Genomic DNA, 22,503 nt, shown 5'->3' on the forward strand with positions numbered 1-22,503 from the left:
AGTTACGCCTTCTTATGAGAATATTCATGGTCCATGATCGATTGTGGCAACGGTTGCGCAGCGGGAGATAGAGAGAGGAGAGGAAAGCTGAAGACAAAATAGTTAATGCCGGTTGACAGCCGCAGTGATCCGTGGCTGTTAAAAAATTCGGTTAAAGTTCAAGAATTCAAAATCTGGATTCGAAATCGCATCGATCCGCGACCGTGAAACGATACCGGATTTAATATTCAAGGGAAGCGTTCTTGTACCACCGAAATTTCAAACAAACACGAAGACGATTTTGTTTTCTCATACAACAATCGGCGAATAACAGATATAGAATCCAAAACTAGAGCTTGATGTTGTAACAGGATGGATCGCGAACTGATTGAAAAATTCATCGAAGTCACAGGTTAGCCCAAAAGCGAACAGTAATAATTGAAATATCAATTTCATTATACTCAGTTCTATATTTTGCCGTTAACACAAATTCAATGCTTCAATGTGACTGTACGAACAGTTGAATCGGTAAACAAAGAATGCAGGAGTCCGTTTCTCTGTTTTACTTCATATTGAAATGTTTATTTCCAAAGAATTGTATTACAGTAATATTCTACCCATTTTACTAGCCTTACCAGCATAACACATTTACCATGGGTTTTATTTCAATTCACCCTAGCTGACCTTGATCTCATCTGACCTAATCTTGAGTTTCCCAAGTTTTCCTTACTTTGATTCATTCATCTAACCTAACTTTATCCAATACTGCCCTTTTTTTGTTAACCTAACCTAATTTGGTCTCAAATTATATTCTTCCCTCTCTTTCATGTGAACATTTTACCAAATTCCAGGATCCAGCGAGGCTGTCGCCAGACAGTACCTCGTGGTGGCTGACGGCAATGTAGAGACCGCTATTAGCCTGATGTTTGAAGGTGGCGGAGCAGAGGCAGTAGCAGACGTAGACGGTCAAACTGAACCCCCAGAACCAGAGATCAGGCCTCCAATTCTACCTACTCGAGAAGTGTTGGTACCAACACAGCCCGTCTGTGCGTTCCCCAGAGCATCGAACAGTGTGTTTGATAGATTTAGGGACTTTGCGGTAGAAACACGTAAGGAACAAGAGGCTCTCGATAACCGGGACGGCTTTTTATCCTTATAAATCGGCGTCGGCTTACCTTATTTCATCGTACTTTTTAATTACCAAAAAGTTTATGCAAGATATGTTTGTAATACGCGATGCAGATATCATCTTGATGCTGAGAATCGGCGTGAAACATCAATTTTTAGAGTTTCCTTTTGAGTTACATGGATTCAAGTGAGTTTCAAGCTAATATGCGATGTTTAAATTGAATGAATTAACTGATGCCAGAACGCCAGGAGGAGGAAATGGCGCGGAGGGTAACAGGGGTGAAAAAAATGTCACCAAGGAAGTCCAAGCGCCTGGAAGACCTCTTCAGACCCCCTTACGACATCATGTTTTTGGGATCATTCATCGAGGCTAGGGAACATGCGAAGCTCATAAACCGATGGCTTCTTGTTAATGTACAAAATCCACTTGAATTCTCATGCCAAATACTTAACAGAGACCTGTGGCCCAATGAGCAGATCAGGGATATGGTCAGGGACCATTTCGTTCTGTGGCAGGTAATTATATCGATCGCATACTTGTTATTAGGAAATTTAACTCATACTTGACCTTCCGTCTGTAACAGAGAAAAAGAAATATTATATATATGTAGATCCACTAACGGCCTTTAATTTTCTACTCATGTGTAACTAGTGTTTGCCATATCCTCAGGTCATATCTAACACATCTGACGGTCAACGCTTCATCGACTTCTACAATGTCACTGATTACCCTTATCTAGCTGTTCTGGACCCAAGAACAGGCGAGTGTGTCCGGACATACGACCGGTTTACGGTAGAACATCTAGTTTCAGGACTAGGTGACATGTTGAGCAATCATCTATCCCCGGAAACTGCACCTCAGGTTCCTTCTACCGCTACAGACGACTGGCTATCATGCCCTGCAGGTTCCATGGTCCGGCGGTGCGATGTGCCTTCCGAATCTTCGGCAAGTGTTCGTATGATGAAATACTTTGGTGATCATGTTTTCTTTATGCTGCGAAAGGCAAGAATGAAATTGATAATTTTCGTAAATTTTAATTTTTGTTCTTAGGGTATGACCCCAGAAAGCAAAAAAGCCAGAGGAATTCGAGACACGGCCGTGGAATCAGGTAACAAATTAACTACACCAAGGCATCAATGAAATACTCTGTTGTCCCATCATAATAAGCCATATTGCAATCTTCCAGCTAACAATGAACGTGTCGATGCTGGGCCCAGCGCGAGTAACGTAATCCTTCCTCGTAGTGGCGTTAGTATCTTAGGAAAGCGGTCGCGAACGGAGGAATTATCAAAGACGAAAAAGCACGAAATTCTACATTCTTTATTACAGAAAAAGGTACGCCTAACACTAGTTGCAAATCAGCTTACCCCCACATTCTCTCTGAACCTCTTTTTACTTTTTCCTATCTTGTCCCTTTGATTTCTTACCTCTAAAATTTAAAATATATGATTGCAGAACGGTGAACCGAGTAATTCTGAGCCCAACTCAACCGTTGTACATTCAAGTAAGTATAAATAACTTGATTTTTCGCCTCTTGCATAATTTGATCCACAAATTATTGAGTCTTCGACTATTTGTTATGATCGTTCAACAGATGATGAGCCGTCCTTGCGTTTATGTCTGCGACTGCCAAATGGGGGCAAAGAAACTATCTCTATGGGAGCTAGCGACACGATAAAAGTAAGTCTTCAAAGAGTATAACCTCGTTTTGATTTTTTATCATTAGAATACAGTGGAAAAACTCAAAATACGATCCATCGCGAAGTTCTTATATCATGACATTTCTACTGCTTTTTTTTTTCCACAGAGCTTCCTGGGCAGAATGGAAACTATGGGTTATCCGCCCTCGGAGCACACGTACCTAGTTCCATTTCCTAGGACAAATATTGGGGCTCTTTCTCAACAAACTCGACTGTCAGAAACTATTCTGTTTCCTTCAAATACCGTTTTTATAACAAAAATATAATTTGATCCCGTAATGTGGTAATTCAAGATTTGAGGGGAAAAAAATCGCATGTGATACTCCCTTGCCAGCGGTTGTTTGTATTTATTGAAAAAAAAAAAGGAAAAAAATTCGTCTCGTATCTGTAATACTTGCGCTTTTAAATTTTTCGTTACTCTTTATTCAGTTTATACATATAACTGAAAAGTTCTAGACACTTTTAACCGTTCTTGATTAACTTTTAGCAATGTTCAATATACCAAAAGAAGAATCGCCTCGTGTAAATAATTTCATGATCAAGGCTGAACAAAGTTAACTGATTCTCAATAATTGCAGATCTACTAATTGTTTTAATCATGTCTGAAACCAATCCAAATAAAAACAACCAATCGAATTTTATTCCATTGGATCTACATTTAATTTGGCGTTAGTCCAACTTTTACTTTCAATCCTTATTCGTATGCGATTTCAATTGGTAAATTTTCATAAGTACTAAAGTGAACTATTTATATATTACTTAAGAAAATGCAAAGCCGAAAATTGGTAAAACTGAACACTTGTACTGTATCAGTAATGAGCATATAAATCGAAAACAACTGTATAATTTGCAAAAAATCGTATTTGTAATTCATTTTGTTCCCGAATTATACAAAATTACAGTGAAATGTTTCACGAACAAATACTATGTCATAGGCTCAATTAGTATGTCACGTCGTAACGTACGTATAAAGTATAATTGACGAATATATATTATATCTAATTAAGCCTAGTGAAAATGATTCGAACACTAATTTGAAATCGTACAAAATTGAAATACAACAAAGTCAATACTGCCGTAAGCCTCCACGTCGCATCATCGGCTGTGACATTCTATTCGGAGGGGTAATAGATATGTCCAAATAATCGCCGATCGTGAACCTGAGGAAAAAAGTTGCCCAAATAAGTGACAAATAGTAATATGTTCTGGCGAGTAGTGATATTCAGTGACTCAACAAACGAAATTAAGTAAATCAAATTGTTTTTTGTAACTCTAGTGAAAGAGCCTGAAAACAATAAAGTTCAGTATATTTCAATAGTGTTAGTGAAGATTAATATTGTGAATATTAATAATGTAGACCGAGTACCTAGCCTGTGCGAGAGTTTTATTATCATCTGCTCCTCTTTGACCAGAACAAGTTACCCCAATTTCTCGCATTCGATAACTAGAATTACGAACTTCAGGAGTAACCAGAGAAAAATCGAAATAGGTTCCTTTTTTACGCGCGTCAGGATTCACCTCTTTCACGAGCGCAGTTATCTCACGTAGCGTGGCATCCATCCTGAAAACAAGATATGAACACATGCAATCACTGTTCACGTCTTGGTTCGACGTGAGGAAAGATAATTTTCTTTCAACTTCATACCAAGTGTAAATTTGCAGCTCATTTGACGGCACATTTCCTCTACTGTATTCGACGATGTTGTGATGTCGTCCGATGTTACAAAATACTCTCAAAAGTAGCGGGCAGGTCTAAATAGCGGCATGAGTGTGAGAAAGTGAGGTTAGGATGCATGAGATTTTACAGATAGGTTACACATTCCAGTTATTCATCTGGGATATAGAAACACCAATGATAGGCAAAATATTACTACGATACCTTTTCTCTGTCAACTGGCTTATCAGAAATTTGTTTTTCGTCAACAATCATGGATTCCACTGCAGACGCCATTTTTAAGGTAATCAAATTTAGCCGTAAATGTATTGGGCGCTTAGAGCATACACTACTTGGTGACTTCACGCGTGAGGAAAGTCTAGCAGAGAAATGACGGAGAGAGGAGGGTTATGTAGGTTCTACTCTGGTTTCCTCGCTCTATCCCTGATTGGCCGACACGTGATTCCTCCTGGCCAATCAAATTGCAGAATGCGAGAGAGGGGGTAACACGGATATATATTTCTCTCTCTCATCACTGCGGCCGCATATTTCCCGAGTTTGATGGGGACTGTAGCTTCCTCGAGTAGTATATGCTCTATGATTGAGAGAAATATTCAACGCTAGCCCGTAGTCGGTTAAGTAGTACCCTGCCATAATTATCAGCACTAGTTTGCATTTTGCACATTTCAACTCGGCAATGAAGCGTTTACGACAGACACTACAATTATTTTGATTTTCAATTTGAACCAAACGATAACTATAGAAACAATGCAATACGAGAATGAAAATGAAACGTTGGCTGACAAGTCAAGATGCGCCGGAGCCCGAGCAGACCTGAAAATGTGCCTTCTCGAAAGCGACTGCTGTAAAATTGTACGTGAGTTGTTGGCCTGATTTCGAGGTTATCGTTATGTGTTCATCCCAATTTTCTCTGAGATCGGTGTAACTTTTGTCAGTGATATGTAATGAAATTTTTTGGACCATTAAAATTTTCTTTTTATTACTTCCTTATATATTTATTTGTTTATTTGTTTATTGTTTTTCGAACAAATGATTCTTTTATACTTCCGAGGTCTCTTTGGATTTCAGATGATACCTCTGTGTAGTTTGATTAATTGCGTAAGTTTCATTTGTTCAGCATAAACGCACCCCCAGGGAATGCCTAAGAACAACTGATGGGACTGTCCCTGACAAATGTCAAGCACTGAGAGTAACTTTCTTCGAATGTAAACGCTCGCTTGTGAGTAATTTTTAATTCTTAACGATACAATCTCACTTAAAGGGAAGCCCCCATTCGTGTTTATTCCATGTTTTTTTTACGAGGGTGGTGACTAGGGATAATTTCAGAGCTTGTGAATCCACTTTTATTTTTTTTAACTTCTAATTTAACATTTCTCATTAACTGGACGTATTATTGCAAGAAATAAAAATTCATGTGATATATTCAGGGTGGTGAGATCCCTTTTTGAAAAACATATAGCGTCGCTATGTCTGTACTATTTTTGCTAGATACCTTCATCCTCTTCCCTCTAAAAAATTAATGTACGCGAAATACCTTTGTATGCAGCTAGACGGTAGACGTCGATTCCGCGGACCAAAGGGATACTAGCATCTTCAACAGCAGGCAATTCTTGTGATTATTTAAATTTTTTCCGATTACAGCAGAGCCTGTAGTTTTCCAAATATGTATTCTGTCGACTTTGAAATATTAATCCTCTGTTTATGACAACTCTAGAAACTTCTACAATATATCATTGCTGTGAAACTAGTGTATTAATTCATTTTTGTGACACATAAAAAAGTACGAGTTTCACTGTGTCCTATATCAGCTTCGAATTGCTGTTATGCAAACAATAGATAGAAGTATTATACCATGTAAGTACGCATACATAGAGTATATATATCTGCACATTTACTAATGTCATGTACCAAATTATATAAGTATTTATTATTATATATTATCCAAATGTAAGATAATCAATGATGGTATTGATTATGTTCAATGAAAATTGTACATAAAGTTGAGATCATCTACACAACAATGTCATAACGCAATAAAGGTATGATTAATCAAAACTGAAATCAAGTCGAGGAAAATATGTAGCCAAACTTTATTATTATTATTATTGTTGTTATTATACAATTACGTATTACTATTGTTAATATTACTATCGCAGTACATGCATCAATTGAAAATATATCGATATAATATGTATTAGATTTGTGTTACCGCTCAGCGGAGAAATACTGACGTTATAATTTTCATTTTGGGCTTCCGGTTTTTCCGATATTGTTCTACTTCAAATTTAAATCCGATTCGAGTTTATGTATCTTTCATGTCGTATACTACATCTCCATTGTAGCATATAGTATAATCAGTAATACATACTTCTAAATAGGTAGGTAATACTTTTTTCGTATGTTTATCGTAGAACGTGAGACAAAAACGCTAACGTATTACTATGATTATTGTTTTTCAATTTTATCCCAACGATTTACGTTACGTTCTCTGATCACTTCGTTGTGGGCATATAAGACGAATGCAGAAAAATATTATCGAATTTATAAAGCTTCGAAAATGAGTTGGTCAAGGATTCGGGAACGACTAAAAAAAAAGTACTTCGTTTACTTGGATTTCTTGGTGAGCATGGCGCGATATTTTCGTACGTAATAAGTAAGATATTACAGGTAGAGAAGAATGTGATAACAGAAAAAATGTAATCATTAGACCTGGCGTAAGCGTAACGGAAACACCGTTATTATTCGATCATAATCCGTAGGTATAAGATTAATATTATCATGATTAAAACTGTTCGCCGATTCGCCAATTGAGCGACGGTATTCTTTATTTTATTTGTATTTCGATTTGTTGAGCGTTGATTAGATGAACAGGTATTATGTGTATGTTGCATCGCAAAACATTTCGATTTCTCTTATTAGCTTCTTATTACAACGTGTTGTACCTGTACAACGATTGAAATTAGCCTTCGATAAAAATATATGAAAAATTGCACATACGATATTATATATTCATACCTATGCATATATTCGTTTTATAAACGAGTCGAAAAAGGTCTGTTGGTTCGCTTATGATGTATTTATTATATCTTCCTTAATCGCGATATTATCTTTATACACTTGTATGCATTATACATGTTACGTATATCGTAAACGTAAGTTTTTTTTTCCCAGGGCAATAAAATTAAATTTGAGTATAAAAAACCGACGTCATTATCATTGTGCGTAGTACAAGAATTTGGTTGCGTATGACGAAGAATTTGCCTTTCCAAGCATGCACAAACGGGGAAAAAAATATAAATAAATAACGAACTTGCAGGAACACCGATCAGATATGTATTAATATTTTGTTGCTGTTATTTTTTCAACCTACAACCATTCAGCAATCTCTGGTATCGCTTGACCACTTCGATTAAACGGTTATTTGCTTAGCTACGTATTATTAAGCTTAGACTTTCTAGTTTGATTTAAAATTTATACCTGCTAAATTCGAATAGGTTTGATCGAGTTTTATGGAAATATATCACAAGGCTACTGATCAACTAGGATCTGGTATCTTACAGATTTAAACACAATCTAGTACAATCGTGATTGAAACTGAAACGTACGTTTTTTCCTAGTCCTCCTAATTTCCCTATGAAATTGCGAGTATTGAAGCTAATCAGTATAATTGCTGATCATTATTAATTTTCTATCGCGTAATTTCATCATGATATAATATGTAATAAGAATACGAGTGATCGTTAAAATTTTGTCATTAAAGCCTATATGTCTGCAATGTATACTATCGTCGATATGTATGTACATACATGTATGTAGTAACACATCCGACGACTATGCAACGAAGTATTATTTCGATAGAGAGACCGTCTCAGGTAAAGTTGAACGTAATTTTATCTAAGTATATTACTATAATTATTATAATGGGATAATAGTTATTGTCCCGTATCGAGGCTTGCGGTTTTTAGAAGGCGAGTCATGCATTGATATAATAATTTTTCGTTAGATAGATTATTCAAACTGCAAAGGCATCCAAAATACTTCTAAAGCTATCGTACGAATCAAATTCGCAATAACGAAAAAAACAACAAACGTAATACGCTCTTTAAATATCACAGCCTTATTAATCGTAAGATATGTCTTTACTCTACGTATAGTAGCGCATATTTATATTATTGTATGTATTTACCATTATTTAACGATATAGATTTCAGGACACCCTGCGTTTTGAAGATCATTATTATCATCGTATAAATTTAATTATCTACTGATGATGGTTAGCAATTGCTAAATAATCTAAATATGAGCATTCCGACTGGCGTAAGGAGTGAAAACTAACTGCTGTAAAGTTTAAGTCTACATAAATTCGTCTATTCTTTGTCTAATCAATGATTAGGGCGTAAATTCTATACTCACAAGGACGAGTCTTTCCTACGTCAATTCTCTCTAAGCAATATCGTCTGTGTCTTGCTCAAATTTGTTCTTTATGTGTTTTATAATATATTACACACTTTGTAGATAGTCTATGCATGCGTGCGAATTGTAAGTACTCGTTTATGCACTAAGAAAAAATGTTTAAAAAATTGTCTTCCTCTACAATATATGACGGACCGCGTCGCATATAGAAAAAGCATATTGTATAGCCTATTAGATATGATTAATAATTGGTCATAAAGATCGTCAATAATGGAAAAATTCCTGCACTCGGTATTGACGTGCCCTTACCGTTCTAGATGGGCGCTGTTTTATTGCTTTTTCATGTCAGTTGTTATAATTACGGAAACTGCCACACTAATAGGATTTTCGGGCTATTGGAATATTTTTTTTGTCCGTTAATAACACTGAACGCTCATATTTAATATTACGTATTCATATAATCGTATTTCTGTGTGTCGCTCATTTCGTACGGCGATAAATTTGCTAGATTTTGCCAGATTGTATGCATTGTTCACACATCTAATAACTAATACATAGTAAGAACAAAAAATGACCGTTTGTAACAGAAATCTTTATCATCATACTTCAACAATTGACCAGTTACGTTTTTACGATGAAATTTCCTGTTGGTCGAAATCTATCGAGGCTGCAAGGTTTCACAAAGGTTACGCTTGATTTCTCGAGTTGTCCGTTCTCTGAAATTCTTCACATCTTTTCAACTTGAAAATCCGAAAGATTCCAGAAACCTTACATAATCCTCTTCATCTCTTTACGATATGTTACGACTTTCGTTTAAATACTATAAACTTCTTGAGATGTCAATCAATTTTCGTAGCCACCGATTTCTAACATCGATAAACGCTTGAGATTGATGAAATGACCTGTCTAATCGTCCTCACAAGTGCAGCTGTATAGACCAACCCTTTACTAGTCAATGAATCAAAGTTGCCAAACCACGAAAATTGAAATAGATCAAAGAGTTAGGCTCCACTGCTCTTTTAATTAATCGTGTTTTCCATCAAATCAATCACGTTGACTAGTTAATTTCCTAAAAAGAAACTCTATAATATCGGTAATTGACAGATATTGATCTCACAGCCTTAGTGCTTCTACATACCGCGTTAATTGATTAGTTGACATCGATAAAAACTTCCAGGTTAAAATCGACGATTACACATGCGAGGTGCAACTACTCGTCGTCTTCAAATAGGCGTAAAAAAAGTTTCTCAAAACAGAGTCAAAAGCACACCGATGGCCTGTAGAGTCCCGTATATCCACAGAGACGGGCGCGGAGTGCAGGCAGCAAAATTGCAGCAGCAGAAAGGTTGTCTTGTAGCTGTGCGCATTCACATATCAACAGATACATCTTGTCACCAGGTGACATCGATTTGTGGAGCGTGATGCGCCGTAGTCCGACAGATTTTGGCAGATATCTGTATATCATTCGTGCTCCTGCGGTAAAATTCGGTAGAACATCAATTTTGTAGTAGTGATTATTTCGTAGTAGTGATGTAACAGTATGGCCACTAAATCTTCATCACAAAATTCCCTGTCTTTTTCACACTGTCCCGCCTAACCGATGCGTGCAATCGTTTGGAAGTTAATATTTAGGAATATTCAAAGATTAAAGAGAAACTTCCGCTGGTGGTAAAAAGGATTTGTATTCGATCTAATTTATATGAAGCTTAAAAAAATTGTGGGATGCATTTGTATGAAAAAAATACAGTAAATGATTGCCTGACTTTCCGCAAATAGCTCTGACATTTCACTGACTATTCCAGAATTTCAGAATTCCATGAAGTTTCCAGGTTCTCCAGGGTACCCTGACCCGTGACCACAGAGTATAATAGTATATTGTGATACAAGTGCGAGAAAGCGACCATTATAAGCATGCTGTGAAGTTGGCCGCACGAGTAATACAGCTGCTGCACATGGTACAGTGATATTCGTGTATTCCTGCACACTTCACGTCACACGGCATACATATGGTGGCTTTCGTGCCGAAGTGTCACATAACTGTTTATGCAACAAATGCATGGGAAGTACTGCTTCTTCGGGCTGCTGCAGCGAGTTAGAGAAGTGGAAAGCGCTGGTGCGAGAAGTGAATGAGAAGAAAGCACTAGTGCGAAAATTACAGTTATTCTATTCCTGCATGTAAAGCGCTACTTACACCACTCTCTGCAAGCACGATAAGTAGCACTTCTCATGCATGCATTGCATAAAGTCATCTAACACAGTCACGCAGAAGGAATGTAAATCTCTAACGAAATCTCATCAGGACTAAGTAATTCGGTATTCTTGACATAATAGATCGAGCTGCTTGTTATTGTCAACTATTCTTACCCGTCCAATAAAGCCAATTGCGTTCGAACTTGAGGCCGTCGTCGCCTTCGAAAACCTTGAAGACAGAAATGATGTAGCCAGTCGTAGCGAGCGGCGGTCGGCCTCCAGGTGGCTCAAGCGGAGGCCGAGCTATCGTGGCGACTTCGTTGAACACATCCAAGGTGTGACTGGCTGCGTATTTGATCTCCCTGGGGTCGAATTTCTGGAGAGCACGGCACTGAGCCTCGTGATGAAATTCACCCGGATTTCTCGTAAGTTTGTTTATGAAGTAGTACGAGATGAAGGGAAACTCGGCTGGAATTATGAATATCACGATTCAACGAGAGCCTTGAGAACATTTTTAATATCAAGAGGTGTAATGTGTTATTTCGGTATCAGGGTACCAATAAAAGTAGAATTATACAAACGGAGTTGATGGATCTGACTGACTGTGTTATGTCTATTCCTCAGCCCTAGTATTGAAAGACTCAGCACAGCCTCGCGTCAAATATGTAGGTACAATAACATGATGTCAAGTGAAAAATCCGTAACAAATTCAAGCACGTTTCCAGGATATTTCTACGATATTTTCAGATTATTCAAGAACATTAAAAATACAATATTTCCAGGACACAAGAAAAATTTAGTTGATAGTTTCCAGGACTTTTGCAGGACAAGCAAAATTCAAGGACATTTCCAGTACCACTGGACACGATGAATAGTTAAAATTCTGCAACGTTTCAAACGTGAGAGATCTTGCAGAATGAAGTGCCAACATCATCAAAGAATTACTTTTGGCACCGTTCGAGTCAAGGGCAAACCAAGTCCCATTGAATGAAATACTCTACGCCGTGTTTTGGTAACTGTGAATATGGTGTCTGAGGACCACGGCCAGCGTTTTTGTATATCTAACAATCTCTGAACGTACCGTTTCTCTCCATATTAACAAGAAGTATACTCTGGGCTGCCGTTGGCGCGAGTTCAGCTAGAAGTTCTGCAGCAGTGTCCCGCTGCAGGACGAGAGGGCAGGCGAGGGGGGATTCCATTAAAGGATCAAGGGGCTCGAGGGGCGTCATGAGGTGAGCGAGGATGCACTGTTTCGGATCTTCAACTTCGAGGACGGACAACGGGCTGCCGGTCTTCTTCCGGTCGACAATCGGCGCTAGCTTGAAAGGCAGATTTTTTATAATTCAACCGTGAGTCAGAGGAACAGGATTCGTGTCTGTCGAAGCATGATCAGCATGTCTTGGTGAACAGTAATCGCGACTCACCGGTACACCAGCAGGAAGAAAATGGTCCAGAGACGCTAAAGGAATGATGAAACAGTCCCTGTCCAAGGTCGCAAGGGTCCTTGGTTCCCCTGCGGTTAGCTGACTGTTTGCGGACACCACAAGCGGCGTGTAAGTTCCGGTAGCACCTGCGGTGTTTCCAGCGCTAAACGATACCTGAATGAACGACAATGAGAATATAGTACCTCATCAGCAGTATCCGACGTCCGAAAACGACAAATAATTGCTGTGACGCGATCAGTGACCGCGGTTGCATTATACACAAGTCCGAAAATAGCTCGTGCTCCCAAGCGATTTCCCTGCGTTTCTTGCGTTCGTGGTGCCTGCTGGATTTCAGGCCCGGGTCATCATCTACAGGGGAGTAAGAACTGGGTGCTCATTGAGAATAACATTTTATTACATCTTTCAATCGTCACTCTATTGTCAAGTGTATTCGTTAAGTATACACAGGCGTGTCGAGGCTTGTGCTTCAGCGGTGAAGGGTGGTGTCTTCGTCTATAAAAAAAAAAAAAAAAATGCCAAAAAAAAAAAAGATTGCACATCTAACCTGCCTGGAGGCCGCGGGCGTATGTGGCTCCGAAGGATCTCGCTGCTGGTTGCCGTTCTGTTTTCGTTTTGCATTCCCAGCTCCTCCTCCACCGCCACCAACACCTCCAACGCCTCCACCTCCGACTCCACCGGCACCCCATTTAATAATGGGTCCGGAATTCCGACGATTCGACGAGCCTATCTGAATACCGGAATCTTCTGTAGCGCTGCTGACGGCTGGTGGCGATAGAAACAAATGGGTCCTGTACGAGTGCGCGGGGTGTTCGTCCATCGGATAGTATCCAAACTCTCGACTTCTTCGCACCGCATCGCGACCGACGCCGGTCCGACCTCGGATCCCTGGGGGTCGATAACCGGTGGTTCCTCCGCATCCGGCAACCACCCCGCCGACACCACTGTTCCCACGTTCACCAGCACCGGCTCCCTTGTCCACCGCAAAGTTCTTCCGGAACATAAGATTCATGATTGAATGTAGAGAGTAGTGCAGCGTGCACGGCGTAGACGGACTGTGGACGGACTGTGTAGCAGAGAGTTCTGAGGTGATGCTGGAGGAATGCAGTTGGCCGTGTTTTTCTACCTCATTCGTCGGCAAACAGCCACAGGAGAGAAGTGATATATCACGGCCAGGTGGGTCAGACACAAGTCACAACACGCGACAATTATGTAGTGTAATATACGTAGTACTGTAGCTAGCTGGTTACTGACTAGCTCTATGATGCCACTGCACGTGCACAACGGCCACAACCCTCCTATATGCACAGAATTAGTAAGTCAGAAGTTATCGGCGGATCCGGGTCGCTAAACAACAGTTAATGAATCAGAAGGGGCAATGGTGATCACTCGAGACAGACACTGACCTACCAAGGTGGAGGAGATCGGACTACCAGAAATTAGCTATCCTCTGGGAATTGACGAACTCATTTAGTTCACCCGATCAGTCAGCTCGTTAAGAAATTGAAATTATACTGACAAGCGGTACTTCTCAACGTACAAACAGTGAGTTGAATTAATTTAAATTCTATCTTGCACGTTACGGTTACATAAAGCCAACCGGCTTCGAGATTCTGCTTTTGGTCAAAACTTCAGATAAGGTAAACAGAAATATAATAATATTACGAGAAGCGTATTGTATACCTGGAAATATTCAAATTTTATAGAGAAAATTATTCAAATGCCTATGGAACCAGGACAGGCGTCTGAAAATCACTGACAATATTCAAAATACTGAGGAACATCTTGCCAGAAGTGTTATTTTTTTGCATCACCTAGTGCGTCAGCGTCAGCACGATAGAACGATCAGTGGATCGGGAAAAACAAAGGGTTTGGTGTGATACATATATACATACATATAAACATACATATAGTTACACACGCAAGTATCTGTTGTCCGATAAAAGCGATGAGAATGGTTAGATTAAAATGTCAGGCTCGCAAGTTTGCTCACGCCAAAGCGAATCCGTTTGTACAACGTGTGATAGGCATATTATATACCTATGTGTAGCTGTATATTGTCATCGTGTATCTGATGGGGGTGCCAAGGTCCCGTGAAGGTTCGATCGACAAGGATGATGAAGATGACAAGTCCGTTTGTAGACCTAGTGCAGGCCTTTCTATGTTGACCCATCAATGTTTCTTACATCATAAATGTCACTCACTTACCTGCCCTTGCGTGTCCCTCGATCGCGTTATTTATTCTCCATTTAACGGCAACAGGATATATGCAGGGCCCCACGATGTGAACACACACACATAAACACACATGTGTATTTATAGGTTTTCTTTACGATTGTGTAACGCCACTATTTGCTGTGCAGTGAATGCGAAGAATTCAGTTCGCAATCGCGAATTTAACCGCGGAACGAAGCTGAGGACAGTTAACTCATTCGCGGGCGAATGTTGCAAGAAAAACTAAATAAACCCACAAAGCTGCGCGGGTATTTCAAGCTGACGCTAGACCAAGTTCTAATAATACTTTACTAGTCGCGTATAATAATATAAATGTAGGTAGTGAAATATGGGGGGTATCGATCAAATCCACTCAAACTGTAATCGTTTGAAAGTTATTAACTTTACCCTGGCTCGTATTTTATTCCCTGCAGTCTGCTCCAGAAGATAATAAGACAAAGTCATGGTTCATCCCCCCCAGCAATCGCATTAAAAAAAAAAAAAAACTCCGAGGAGGTTGGGCTGAAAAATATGCGAGTATCATACATACGTCGCGATTCCGTATCCACTGCATTCCGATTTTCTTTTTCGTTCTTTTCTTATAATCCATCACGCGATGGATATACCTTGAATAAGGATACGGCTAGTCCGTTTACCGTGTACAGAATTTGGAATAACTAGTCGTATCTAGAAGGCTTAAATGAAAAGATATCTAATTTCTATTCATCTAGTTGTTGCAGGAAATCATGCCACTCGTTGATAAGTCTAGCCTATATGAGTTCAAGTGATTCTTAATGGCACATATTATGTATGTGTACAACAGAGATGAGAGGTATAAGGTATAACTACTCCGGATCGTTCGAAGAGGGTCGAGGGTTGCGGTTCACTACAAAGTCGTTGATCTTACCGACGAGGTTGACCCGGCAACAAGTGCCGTGTCGCGTTTCGACGCCATCCCTTTCGTTCTACTTCAGCCACTTCGCTCAAATCCCAAATGGTGCATTCTGCACTATTCCTCGTGGCGATGACCAGGAACCTCTTCGCATTTCACTTCGCTGATCTCTTCGTCGACATTGCGAGGGTTATTCCTAATTGTTTCACGATTAACCGCTCGATGAGATCTGAGATACGGTTGAGCACTGGGGTCGCTGAAGGGTGAGGTGAATAGTATCGAAGGCAAGTTCAATCGGCAACAGTTTCGTGTTGGGCGGTTGTTCGTAGCTGGGTAAATGGGCAGCGTTCGTCCTCCATGAATTATTGTACATTCCTGTATTGATCGATGATTCAACGCGGTTTTACGTGTGGTCGTTTTGTCTCGCAACAGTCCAAGTACTGGTGTTAGTAGCTGGTAGCATCAGCATCGGAATCGGCAACGGTAGCAAAAGCAGCAGTAGCAACGAGGCGAGGCGAATAGGCGTTTTGCATAATTCGGCGGTACACTGCAGTGGAACAAGAGCGGCGGTGGATGTAAATAGACAATACTTATTCAAGGAGGAATGCCAGAGTGATTTACTATTATTTTGTGCTACCCAGCGAACTAGCAAGATATTGTAATAATTGATGTACGTACTATAGAACGATATTTTTTGCATGAGAAACGTTTTCTACGATTGATAGTCTTAGTTGCCTCTGAATATGGCGTATATTTCTATTTGTATCGAAAGACACGGAATGTAACCGGATGAAATGTTATCATACATAATAACCGAGTTTTAATTTGTAAAATATTGAACAAATAACTGTAGGAAAATCTGCTTTCCGAATTAATAGAAGCAAAGAATACTTTAATTTTGGTTCCGTTCACTTTACTCACTGAAACCGCTCTCGAAGCTGACTGAGACTATTACACTACCATATAATGTGTACGTTTCCAGTAGAAAATTGTCAATAAGTCAGTAAGGAAGAAAACTTAAATATCAGCACATTACAAAAATAGTCGAAAATAGTGTTTGACTCTGGCTTACCCCCTTGAAGGGTGAGTGAGATATACTGTACACAGGGGAGCGTTAATTGTGGTAAAAAGGAGTAGTATGATAAGCGCGTGGGGTAGCACGTGGCAGCAGAGACGTCTCGAGGGCGCTGGAACCGAATGACGATGAGAGGATGTTTTTAGAGTTATGTACACGCGACGCACCGTCGGCCCCGACGAGTACAATGATGGATGTAATAATAACTGTGTATAGACGGAAAGGCGACCTTGCTGCTCCGCACCACCGCGCTCAACCGCCGCGAAGGCCGAGAGGGCCAAACGCTTTGGCGCGAGTGCTGCAGATACGGGCAAACGGAAGCGCGTCGATGAGGAAGGCGACGAGAGAGGTGGCGAACAGCGTTAAGTTAGATCAATGACAAAGATAGACGGAGAGGGGTGCGCTGCGCCCGCTGCACCCTGTTCCACGGATGCGGAGCTGGTGCGTGCGCACTGACAACCACCTATACATGCGGTACACCGGTTACACACAAATGTAGGTACGTATCCGGAGTAGGTATTTGCTTATGCTGACTGTATGCTGCGGGCAGTTTTGGCGCAGAGCGTCGACGTTAGCCCTGCGGAAGTGCGGCGAATAGAGGCCGGGCCAAGGTCAGACGCGTTTCTGACCGATATCGGAGCTGTAGACTGGGTGTGGAGGAGCACCGTGGGTCAAAGGGAAGGTCCGAGGCCGAGGTGGTGCAATATTACCAAGGGGGAGTATTCTACCGAGGTCAGGCATAGTCTACTGACGGAATGCTTCAAGGACGACCCTCGAGACGGCGATATAACGGCCACGGATGTATCGCTGCGTGCGAACGGTGATCGGCTGCGCGGTTCTTAAATCGACACAAAATATAATCGTGAAAATCGTGCTTATTACGTGGGAAAATATTGGACCAATTTTGAGGCTCTGTAATTCGGTTCCTCCGAATTAACGGGTCGCAGGGTTCCCAGTTCCTGCTCCGCGCGTTCCGGCCACAGAGACCCGATGCTCACTAGTTCAAAACTAGTTCCGAACCACGTTCGGCGTTTGTCATTGGTTCGTTCGGTCCGGTCGTAACCACGATTGGCTGGACAATTCTTCTCGTGCACTTGTTAATCATAGTGGAACACGGACCGACGTTTGAGGGAATCCCCGAACCCGGAACCGCAACGCGATGACGGTGCCGGTGCCGATCTTGTCTGTTCGCGCGACTCGCTGACAGAGCCGTTTGACAAAGCGTAGAGAGAGAGTCTTAACTGGCCGCGGGACGCTACCTTACTAGTATGAATTGGGGCCAATATTATTGGCTGGCTGGCCGTCGGCCCGCAGCTTGTCTACCGCCTGCCTCGTGCTCGTCCGCAGCCCCCTGCGACGTACTGCGGCGTATCGCGACGTATCGCTAACCCCTACTGAAAATACGTTCATGTGTTGAATGATAAAGTGTTTTGAAAGAATTCCGAATAGAATTTATTACACGATCGTATACCTTGTAACTTGTTATCATGTGATTTCTTATATATTTCATAGAATTTACAAGATAAATTATGTAATAAATGACACGCTGAATACTTTAAAAACATTTTACGATTTGACACAGGAACATGGCGCGAAATGATACCGGGCGTTACGCCTCCAATTGCTCAGGGGTGGCAGGAGGGATGATCGCCAGACATGGAGAGATAGATAGATAGATAGATATACGTGATTGTGTCTACAACAATATTAGACAATTTAGCGAGAGAGAGAGAGAGAGAGAGAGAGAGAGAGACAGAGATACGGCGAGCATTGTGTTGAAACGCGCGACGCAGCAACAACGAAGGTCGGGAACAACGCTGGGTAACGGACGTACAGCCGTGAAAAAGTCGAGGGTGCGGCGGGAGACGATCCGGCATTGGCATGCCGCCCACATTTATCGAAATGGTTAACGCGTCTGGAATTGGCGCCGTTTCAAGTGGCCCTGGTCCAAAAAGTTTCTTTGAATATCGCCGTCTAGACCCTGCATTTACCCGCCGCAAGTCACGTGGAGGTGACGTGCGTGACAACTACGAATCACTCGACTTTACGTCACCGTGTGCGCGTCTCGGTCGGAATTCGTCGACGCTGTAGCTGCTGCGTCTATTCTGAGACTTTTGACGCTTTAATTAAGTGCACTTTTAATCACATTTGATCTGTAGCCACGAATTGATAGGAAACTTTTTAGAGAAAACCGCATAATCCGAGACTCGATGTTTGAGAAAACATTATCGACTTATTTTTAGACGAGTTATTTACTAAACGAAAAACACTCTAGCTTCGATTTATTCTTTGTTTAAGCATGTCGAAAGTTTCTTGCAACCGTGTGAAAAATAAATTTCACACTAACCACTTTTATATTGAATGTTCAATTAAGCGTGATCAACACTGTAGTGTTTCAGTTGTTATTCAGAGGCAATTGATCAAATTGTGTTGAAACGTATCGCAATCGGTAAGCTGTAGCTAAAAATTATACATAGAATAAATGATAAAAATTATTCCATCACTAGAGCGTCGAAGAAGTATTACTTATTTTGTATTTAGAATTTGAACTTTCGAAAAATCCCAACAGATAGAGTGAATACAGTGCACTCGTCTGATACTGATAAACGTTTGAAAGTGTTTCATTAAGTTGCTACAAATTTACGTAAAAATAATAATATTTATTTATAGTATTTAAATTACAAAATGAGGCTATTTGGAATGCAATTGTTAATAATAAACATACAGACGTTTTATTTTTTGAATGGTTTTTAGGTATGTAACGAATCGAATGACCAAGTATTGCTACTTTCAATTTCGGTGAATGACTATTCAATTGAAAGATTTCAGGTGCAGCAATCTCGCGATGCGCGTATTCGCGAATTGTGATTTCGCGGAGGATTTTTTTCGGCGGGATAATAGAAATAAAGGGGAAAGCGCAATTGCCGAAAATTACCCCTGTCCCTACTTATTGGACAAAAATGTTTATTTGGCATTTAAAGCGTATACGTTCATAGTTTTGCCGATAAAATAAATAGGAATGATTGACGCTGGGTTGGATAATTTTTTTCGTTATGAACGACGCGTCAGCTATCCGAGAGACGGGTGTAGCCACCGCGTTTAAATGAGAAACCCTTCGCACTATCGGCAACGAACTCATGTAGCTCTTGTTTGATCCTCGACTTCGGTATTCCGACGGTCTGCATAGGGTATCCTGGAACGTGAAATCCCGAGTTAAAGATTTTCTTTGAACCCGGTGCTACTCGTCAAAAGAGGACATATTCAGAGAAAACGTTCGGAGAAAAACATTTGAAAACTTTGATTCTTATGGAAATCTCTAATTGTCTATTTCACTTCCTGTCACCAGTAACCTCGAATGATTCTAACGATAACAATGGCGAAGAATATCGAGGAATAAAACGGAATGTGCATCAGCATTTTTGGCGATTTTCACTTCATCGATTGAACAATGATCGAAAACAATACGATAGGCTTCATCTTTTACTATCGTAAATTTATTTCAGGCAAAGATATTGTATATATATTTTGCATATATACATACGTATATACAAACCGTAGCCTCAGTCATAAGCTTACAGAAAAATCAAAGGATTGTGAGCTCAGCTCGTTGTTAGATTTTCTGACATAGCAATTCATCTGCGGAATAATTAGATAGTTTTGGATATTGCTGATTTAGTAATATTAAACACGCAATATTTTATGTGAGTTTACTAAACACTAATATACATATATATATCTATACATACAATAAACAAATTTAAAAAAAAAAAACGTAAAAAACAATGACACCGAAAAGTCTCTAAATAAATTCTGTCTTTTTTTAAGGCAATAATGTTAAAAACGCCTCAATAACTGTTTGTATATATCTACATATCTATGTTATACGATTATATAAAAATATTATCGTTCACTCATGATCACGAAAAAAATAAACAATATTTTCCATCGAGAACAGAACAAAGAAATTCAGTAAGAATCAACTATCGTCTTGTTAAATTCGGAAAATTGTGGTTTCTATCATAACATATCCTCGCTCCTCACTTATTTTCCGAATAAACTACAGCGTTCTATTACGCGTAAAGAAGCTAGGCAAAGCGGGGTAACGATGTCTCGCGTTACAAATTACGCCGTATAGATAATTCTAGATTGAAATAAATTAGTTCACAGCTCATTATTGGATTCTTTGACAGCTGAAATAGCTTTTTTTTTTATCAAAGATTTAAGCGCGGTTGAAATCACGAGCAGTATAAGTATTTAATACGACCGTATATTTATATATTCATTTAAATCACGAAGAAAAATTCATTGAAAAGTTATCATAGGGGCATTCCAAAATCCAACGCCGATTAGGACTTGCACGTTACCCTAATTTAAGGAAACAACTTAGTGAACGTAGTCTGACGATTGTTAATATCGCCATCAGTATTCAATCAGGCAAAGATTTCTTGCTCTATACCGAGCTGTTCCAAAAATATGCTCATCGGGGTGCGTTTTAGTCCTAATTCCTCCATCTTGTTCACTAGCTTGTTCCTGATGTTTCGTAGTCTCATCGATGCGTGTATAAAAGTCACTAAAAACAAAGGAAGTGAGAATTACACTCCTGATCTAGAGACAATATTGCACAAGGCAAAGAGTTTAAAAACATATTCTACTTACCCGAGAAAGGGAGAAGAATACCGATCAGAAATACGAGGAGGGAACCAACTGTGTACGCAAGAAAACTACTTCCAATAAGAATCAAAATGATACCCAGAGCAGGATAATCTTTTTTTGTCTGGTGAATGGCTCGGCCCTCGCACGATGCATAGGCAAACAGTCCGAGAGCAACGCTCATTGATACAGCACCGACCAACATTTTCACAGGATGAATCAGCCTACAAAAAAAAGTGTATCTTACATATGCTTGGAATACAATTGTATATAAATAGTAAATGGATAAGGCTGGAACCAAATAATGAAAAACGCATGGTCAGTTATACATTCCAAATCTAGAAAAGATGAAACTCGTCGAATATCAACATTTTCGTTGTTTTCGAAGTTTAGACACAGCTATTAATAGATCATGAATAACAAATTCGTATCGATGTATGATATATGGGAAGTATAACAATAAGAACGTGATCTCACCCGACAATAAGAAAAATGATGACGGACATAAAGAAGTAGTTGGTTTGGTAGTAAAATAGATTGTTGACAACTCGGTTTCCCCATTTGTCCAGATCCTTGAAATTCGGTATTTGGAACCGGGCCGATTCCAGTAGGAAATCGTCGAGACCCCGTAGGGGAGGAATGACGAGTTCGGAGTTTCCTATACCCACAATCTTTGACCGCTCCATATTCGACGGAGGATCGAACTGCCTCGATTTAGGTATTTCTTGCTTTCAATATTTCGTTGTAATTTCAATATCTTGAAAAACTTTTATTTCTTCGCCGAATGTCGCAGCGAATATTCGTCACCGTTGACCGCAAATGAAAGGATAGGTCACTAACGTCACGTATCTGCAGTTCCTGAACTGCTGCAATCTAAATAAAACAATCACGAATAAAGAAGATACCTTAGAAAGGAAGCCACGGAGGATGAACTGCAAAATCGGGACTTGATACATATTAAGATTTTTTTATATCAAGTTTTATTCTTAGCTAAGAGATGTCGCCACCATATTTTGCTAATCTGTCAAAAGCAGCGCGAATATTTGATACTTAAACTGTAATAAAATTTACATAAGCAAATAATGAGATACATAAGGATAATTTTGGGTGTCAAGTCCCTGGTATTAAAAGTCTTTTTCGCAAT

The 22,503-nt window shown here is 39.9% G+C and overlaps 5 protein-coding genes across 17 annotated transcripts; 2 read left to right on the forward strand and 3 right to left on the reverse strand.

The window, feature by feature from the left end:
* The first annotated feature begins 37 nt into the window (after positions 1-37).
* LOC124183022 (UBX domain-containing protein 7) lies at positions 38-3,470 on the forward strand. 2 transcript variants are annotated; one of them, XM_046570973.1, is made up of 9 exons: positions 38-391; positions 831-1,088; positions 1,349-1,623; positions 1,778-2,059; positions 2,159-2,216; positions 2,295-2,443; positions 2,564-2,612; positions 2,703-2,788; positions 2,916-3,470. In XM_046570973.1, the coding sequence occupies exons 1-9, from the start codon at positions 352-354 to the stop codon at positions 3,072-3,074; spliced, it is 1,356 nt and encodes a 451-aa protein (XP_046426929.1). In that variant the 5' UTR covers positions 38-351; the 3' UTR covers positions 3,075-3,470. The 2 variants fall into 2 exon arrangements, with proteins under 2 accessions (XP_046426929.1, XP_046426930.1); XM_046570974.1 differs by having other exon boundaries at positions 1,778-2,053.
* A 181-nt stretch (positions 3,471-3,651) lies between these two features.
* Positions 3,652-4,847, reverse strand: LOC124183026 (histone deacetylase complex subunit SAP18). The gene is made up of 4 exons (XM_046570987.1): positions 4,688-4,847; positions 4,454-4,560; positions 4,175-4,369; positions 3,652-3,968 (listed from the first exon to the last, which is right to left on the reverse strand). The coding sequence occupies exons 1-4, from the start codon at positions 4,757-4,759 to the stop codon at positions 3,875-3,877; spliced, it is 468 nt and encodes a 155-aa protein (XP_046426943.1). The 5' UTR covers positions 4,760-4,847; the 3' UTR covers positions 3,652-3,874.
* Positions 4,848-5,108: 261 nt separating this feature from the next.
* Positions 5,109-7,064, forward strand: LOC124183027 (cytochrome c oxidase assembly factor 5). Its single transcript, XM_046570988.1, has 3 exons — positions 5,109-5,335; positions 5,601-5,702; positions 6,030-7,064. Exons 1-3 carry the CDS (start codon positions 5,231-5,233, stop codon positions 6,069-6,071), a joined length of 249 nt encoding a protein of 82 aa, XP_046426944.1. The 5' UTR covers positions 5,109-5,230; the 3' UTR covers positions 6,072-7,064.
* A 586-nt stretch (positions 7,065-7,650) lies between these two features.
* On the reverse strand, positions 7,651-18,009 carry LOC124183020. Of its 12 annotated transcripts, none has more exons than XM_046570959.1 (7): positions 17,592-18,009; positions 15,650-16,181; positions 13,076-13,519; positions 12,511-12,684; positions 12,168-12,405; positions 11,261-11,554; positions 7,651-10,369 (listed from the first exon to the last, which is right to left on the reverse strand). In XM_046570959.1, exons 2-7 carry the CDS (start codon positions 15,695-15,697, stop codon positions 10,155-10,157), a joined length of 1,413 nt encoding a protein of 470 aa, XP_046426915.1. In that variant the 5' UTR covers positions 15,698-16,181; positions 17,592-18,009; the 3' UTR covers positions 7,651-10,154. The 12 variants fall into 12 exon arrangements, with proteins under 12 accessions (XP_046426915.1, XP_046426918.1, XP_046426917.1 ...); XM_046570962.1 differs by lacking the exon at positions 17,592-18,009 and adding an exon at positions 16,939-17,036; XM_046570961.1 differs by lacking the exon at positions 17,592-18,009 and adding an exon at positions 16,877-16,992.
* A 1,339-nt stretch (positions 18,010-19,348) lies between these two features.
* Positions 19,349-22,262, reverse strand: LOC124183024 (PRA1 family protein 3). The gene is made up of 4 exons (XM_046570984.1): positions 21,837-22,262; positions 21,366-21,583; positions 21,166-21,279; positions 19,349-19,902 (listed from the first exon to the last, which is right to left on the reverse strand). Exons 1-4 carry the CDS (start codon positions 22,043-22,045, stop codon positions 19,775-19,777), a joined length of 669 nt encoding a protein of 222 aa, XP_046426940.1. The 5' UTR covers positions 22,046-22,262; the 3' UTR covers positions 19,349-19,774.
* Between the last annotated feature and the right edge of the window lie 241 nt (positions 22,263-22,503).

Source organism: Neodiprion fabricii, chromosome 5 (assembly GCF_021155785.1).
Source record: "Neodiprion fabricii isolate iyNeoFabr1 chromosome 5, iyNeoFabr1.1, whole genome shotgun sequence".
Lineage (NCBI taxonomy): Eukaryota > Metazoa > Arthropoda > Insecta > Hymenoptera > Diprionidae > Neodiprion > Neodiprion fabricii.

Coding starts and splice junctions, on each gene's coding strand:
- LOC124183022 (XM_046570973.1), top strand. CDS start 352: ATGGATCGCGAACTGATTGAAAAATTCATCGAAGTCACAG. Junction 392..830: donor AAAATTCATCGAAGTCACAG/GTTAGCCCAAAA, acceptor ACCAAATTCCAG/GATCCAGCGAGGCTGTCGCC. Junction 1,624..1,777: donor ACCATTTCGTTCTGTGGCAG/GTAATTATATCG, acceptor CCATATCCTCAG/GTCATATCTAACACATCTGA.
- LOC124183024 (XM_046570984.1), bottom strand. CDS start 22,045: ATGGAGCGGTCAAAGATTGTGGGTATAGGAAACTCCGAACTCGTCATT. Junction 21,280..21,365: donor TATTCTTCTCCCTTTCTCGG/GTAAGTAGAATA, acceptor CTTTGTTTTTAG/TGACTTTTATACACGCATCG. Junction 19,903..21,165: donor CATATTTTTGGAACAGCTCG/GTATAGAGCAAG, acceptor TTCACGTTCCAG/GATACCCTATGCAGACCGTC.
- LOC124183026 (XM_046570987.1), bottom strand. CDS start 4,759: ATGGCGTCTGCAGTGGAATCCATGATTGTTGACGAAAAACAAATTTCT. Junction 4,561..4,687: donor AGCCAGTTGACAGAGAAAAG/GTATCGTAGTAA, acceptor GCCGCTATTTAG/ACCTGCCCGCTACTTTTGAG. Junction 3,969..4,174: donor AAAACTCTCGCACAGGCTAG/GTACTCGGTCTA, acceptor TTTTTTCCTCAG/GTTCACGATCGGCGATTATT.
- LOC124183020 (XM_046570959.1), bottom strand. CDS start 15,697: ATGGCGTCGAAACGCGACACGGCACTTGTTGCCGGGTCAACCTCGTCG. Junction 13,520..15,649: donor TTGCCGGGTCAACCTCGTCG/GTAAGATCAACG, acceptor ATGTTCCGGAAG/AACTTTGCGGTGGACAAGGG. Junction 12,685..13,075: donor CGCCCGCGGCCTCCAGGCAG/GTTAGATGTGCA, acceptor TCGTTCATTCAG/GTATCGTTTAGCGCTGGAAA.
- LOC124183027 (XM_046570988.1), top strand. CDS start 5,231: ATGCAATACGAGAATGAAAATGAAACGTTGGCTGACAAGTCAAGATGC. Junction 5,336..5,600: donor AAAGCGACTGCTGTAAAATT/GTACGTGAGTTG, acceptor TCATTTGTTCAG/CATAAACGCACCCCCAGGGA. Junction 5,703..6,029: donor TCGAATGTAAACGCTCGCTT/GTGAGTAATTTT, acceptor CTTTGTATGCAG/CTAGACGGTAGACGTCGATT.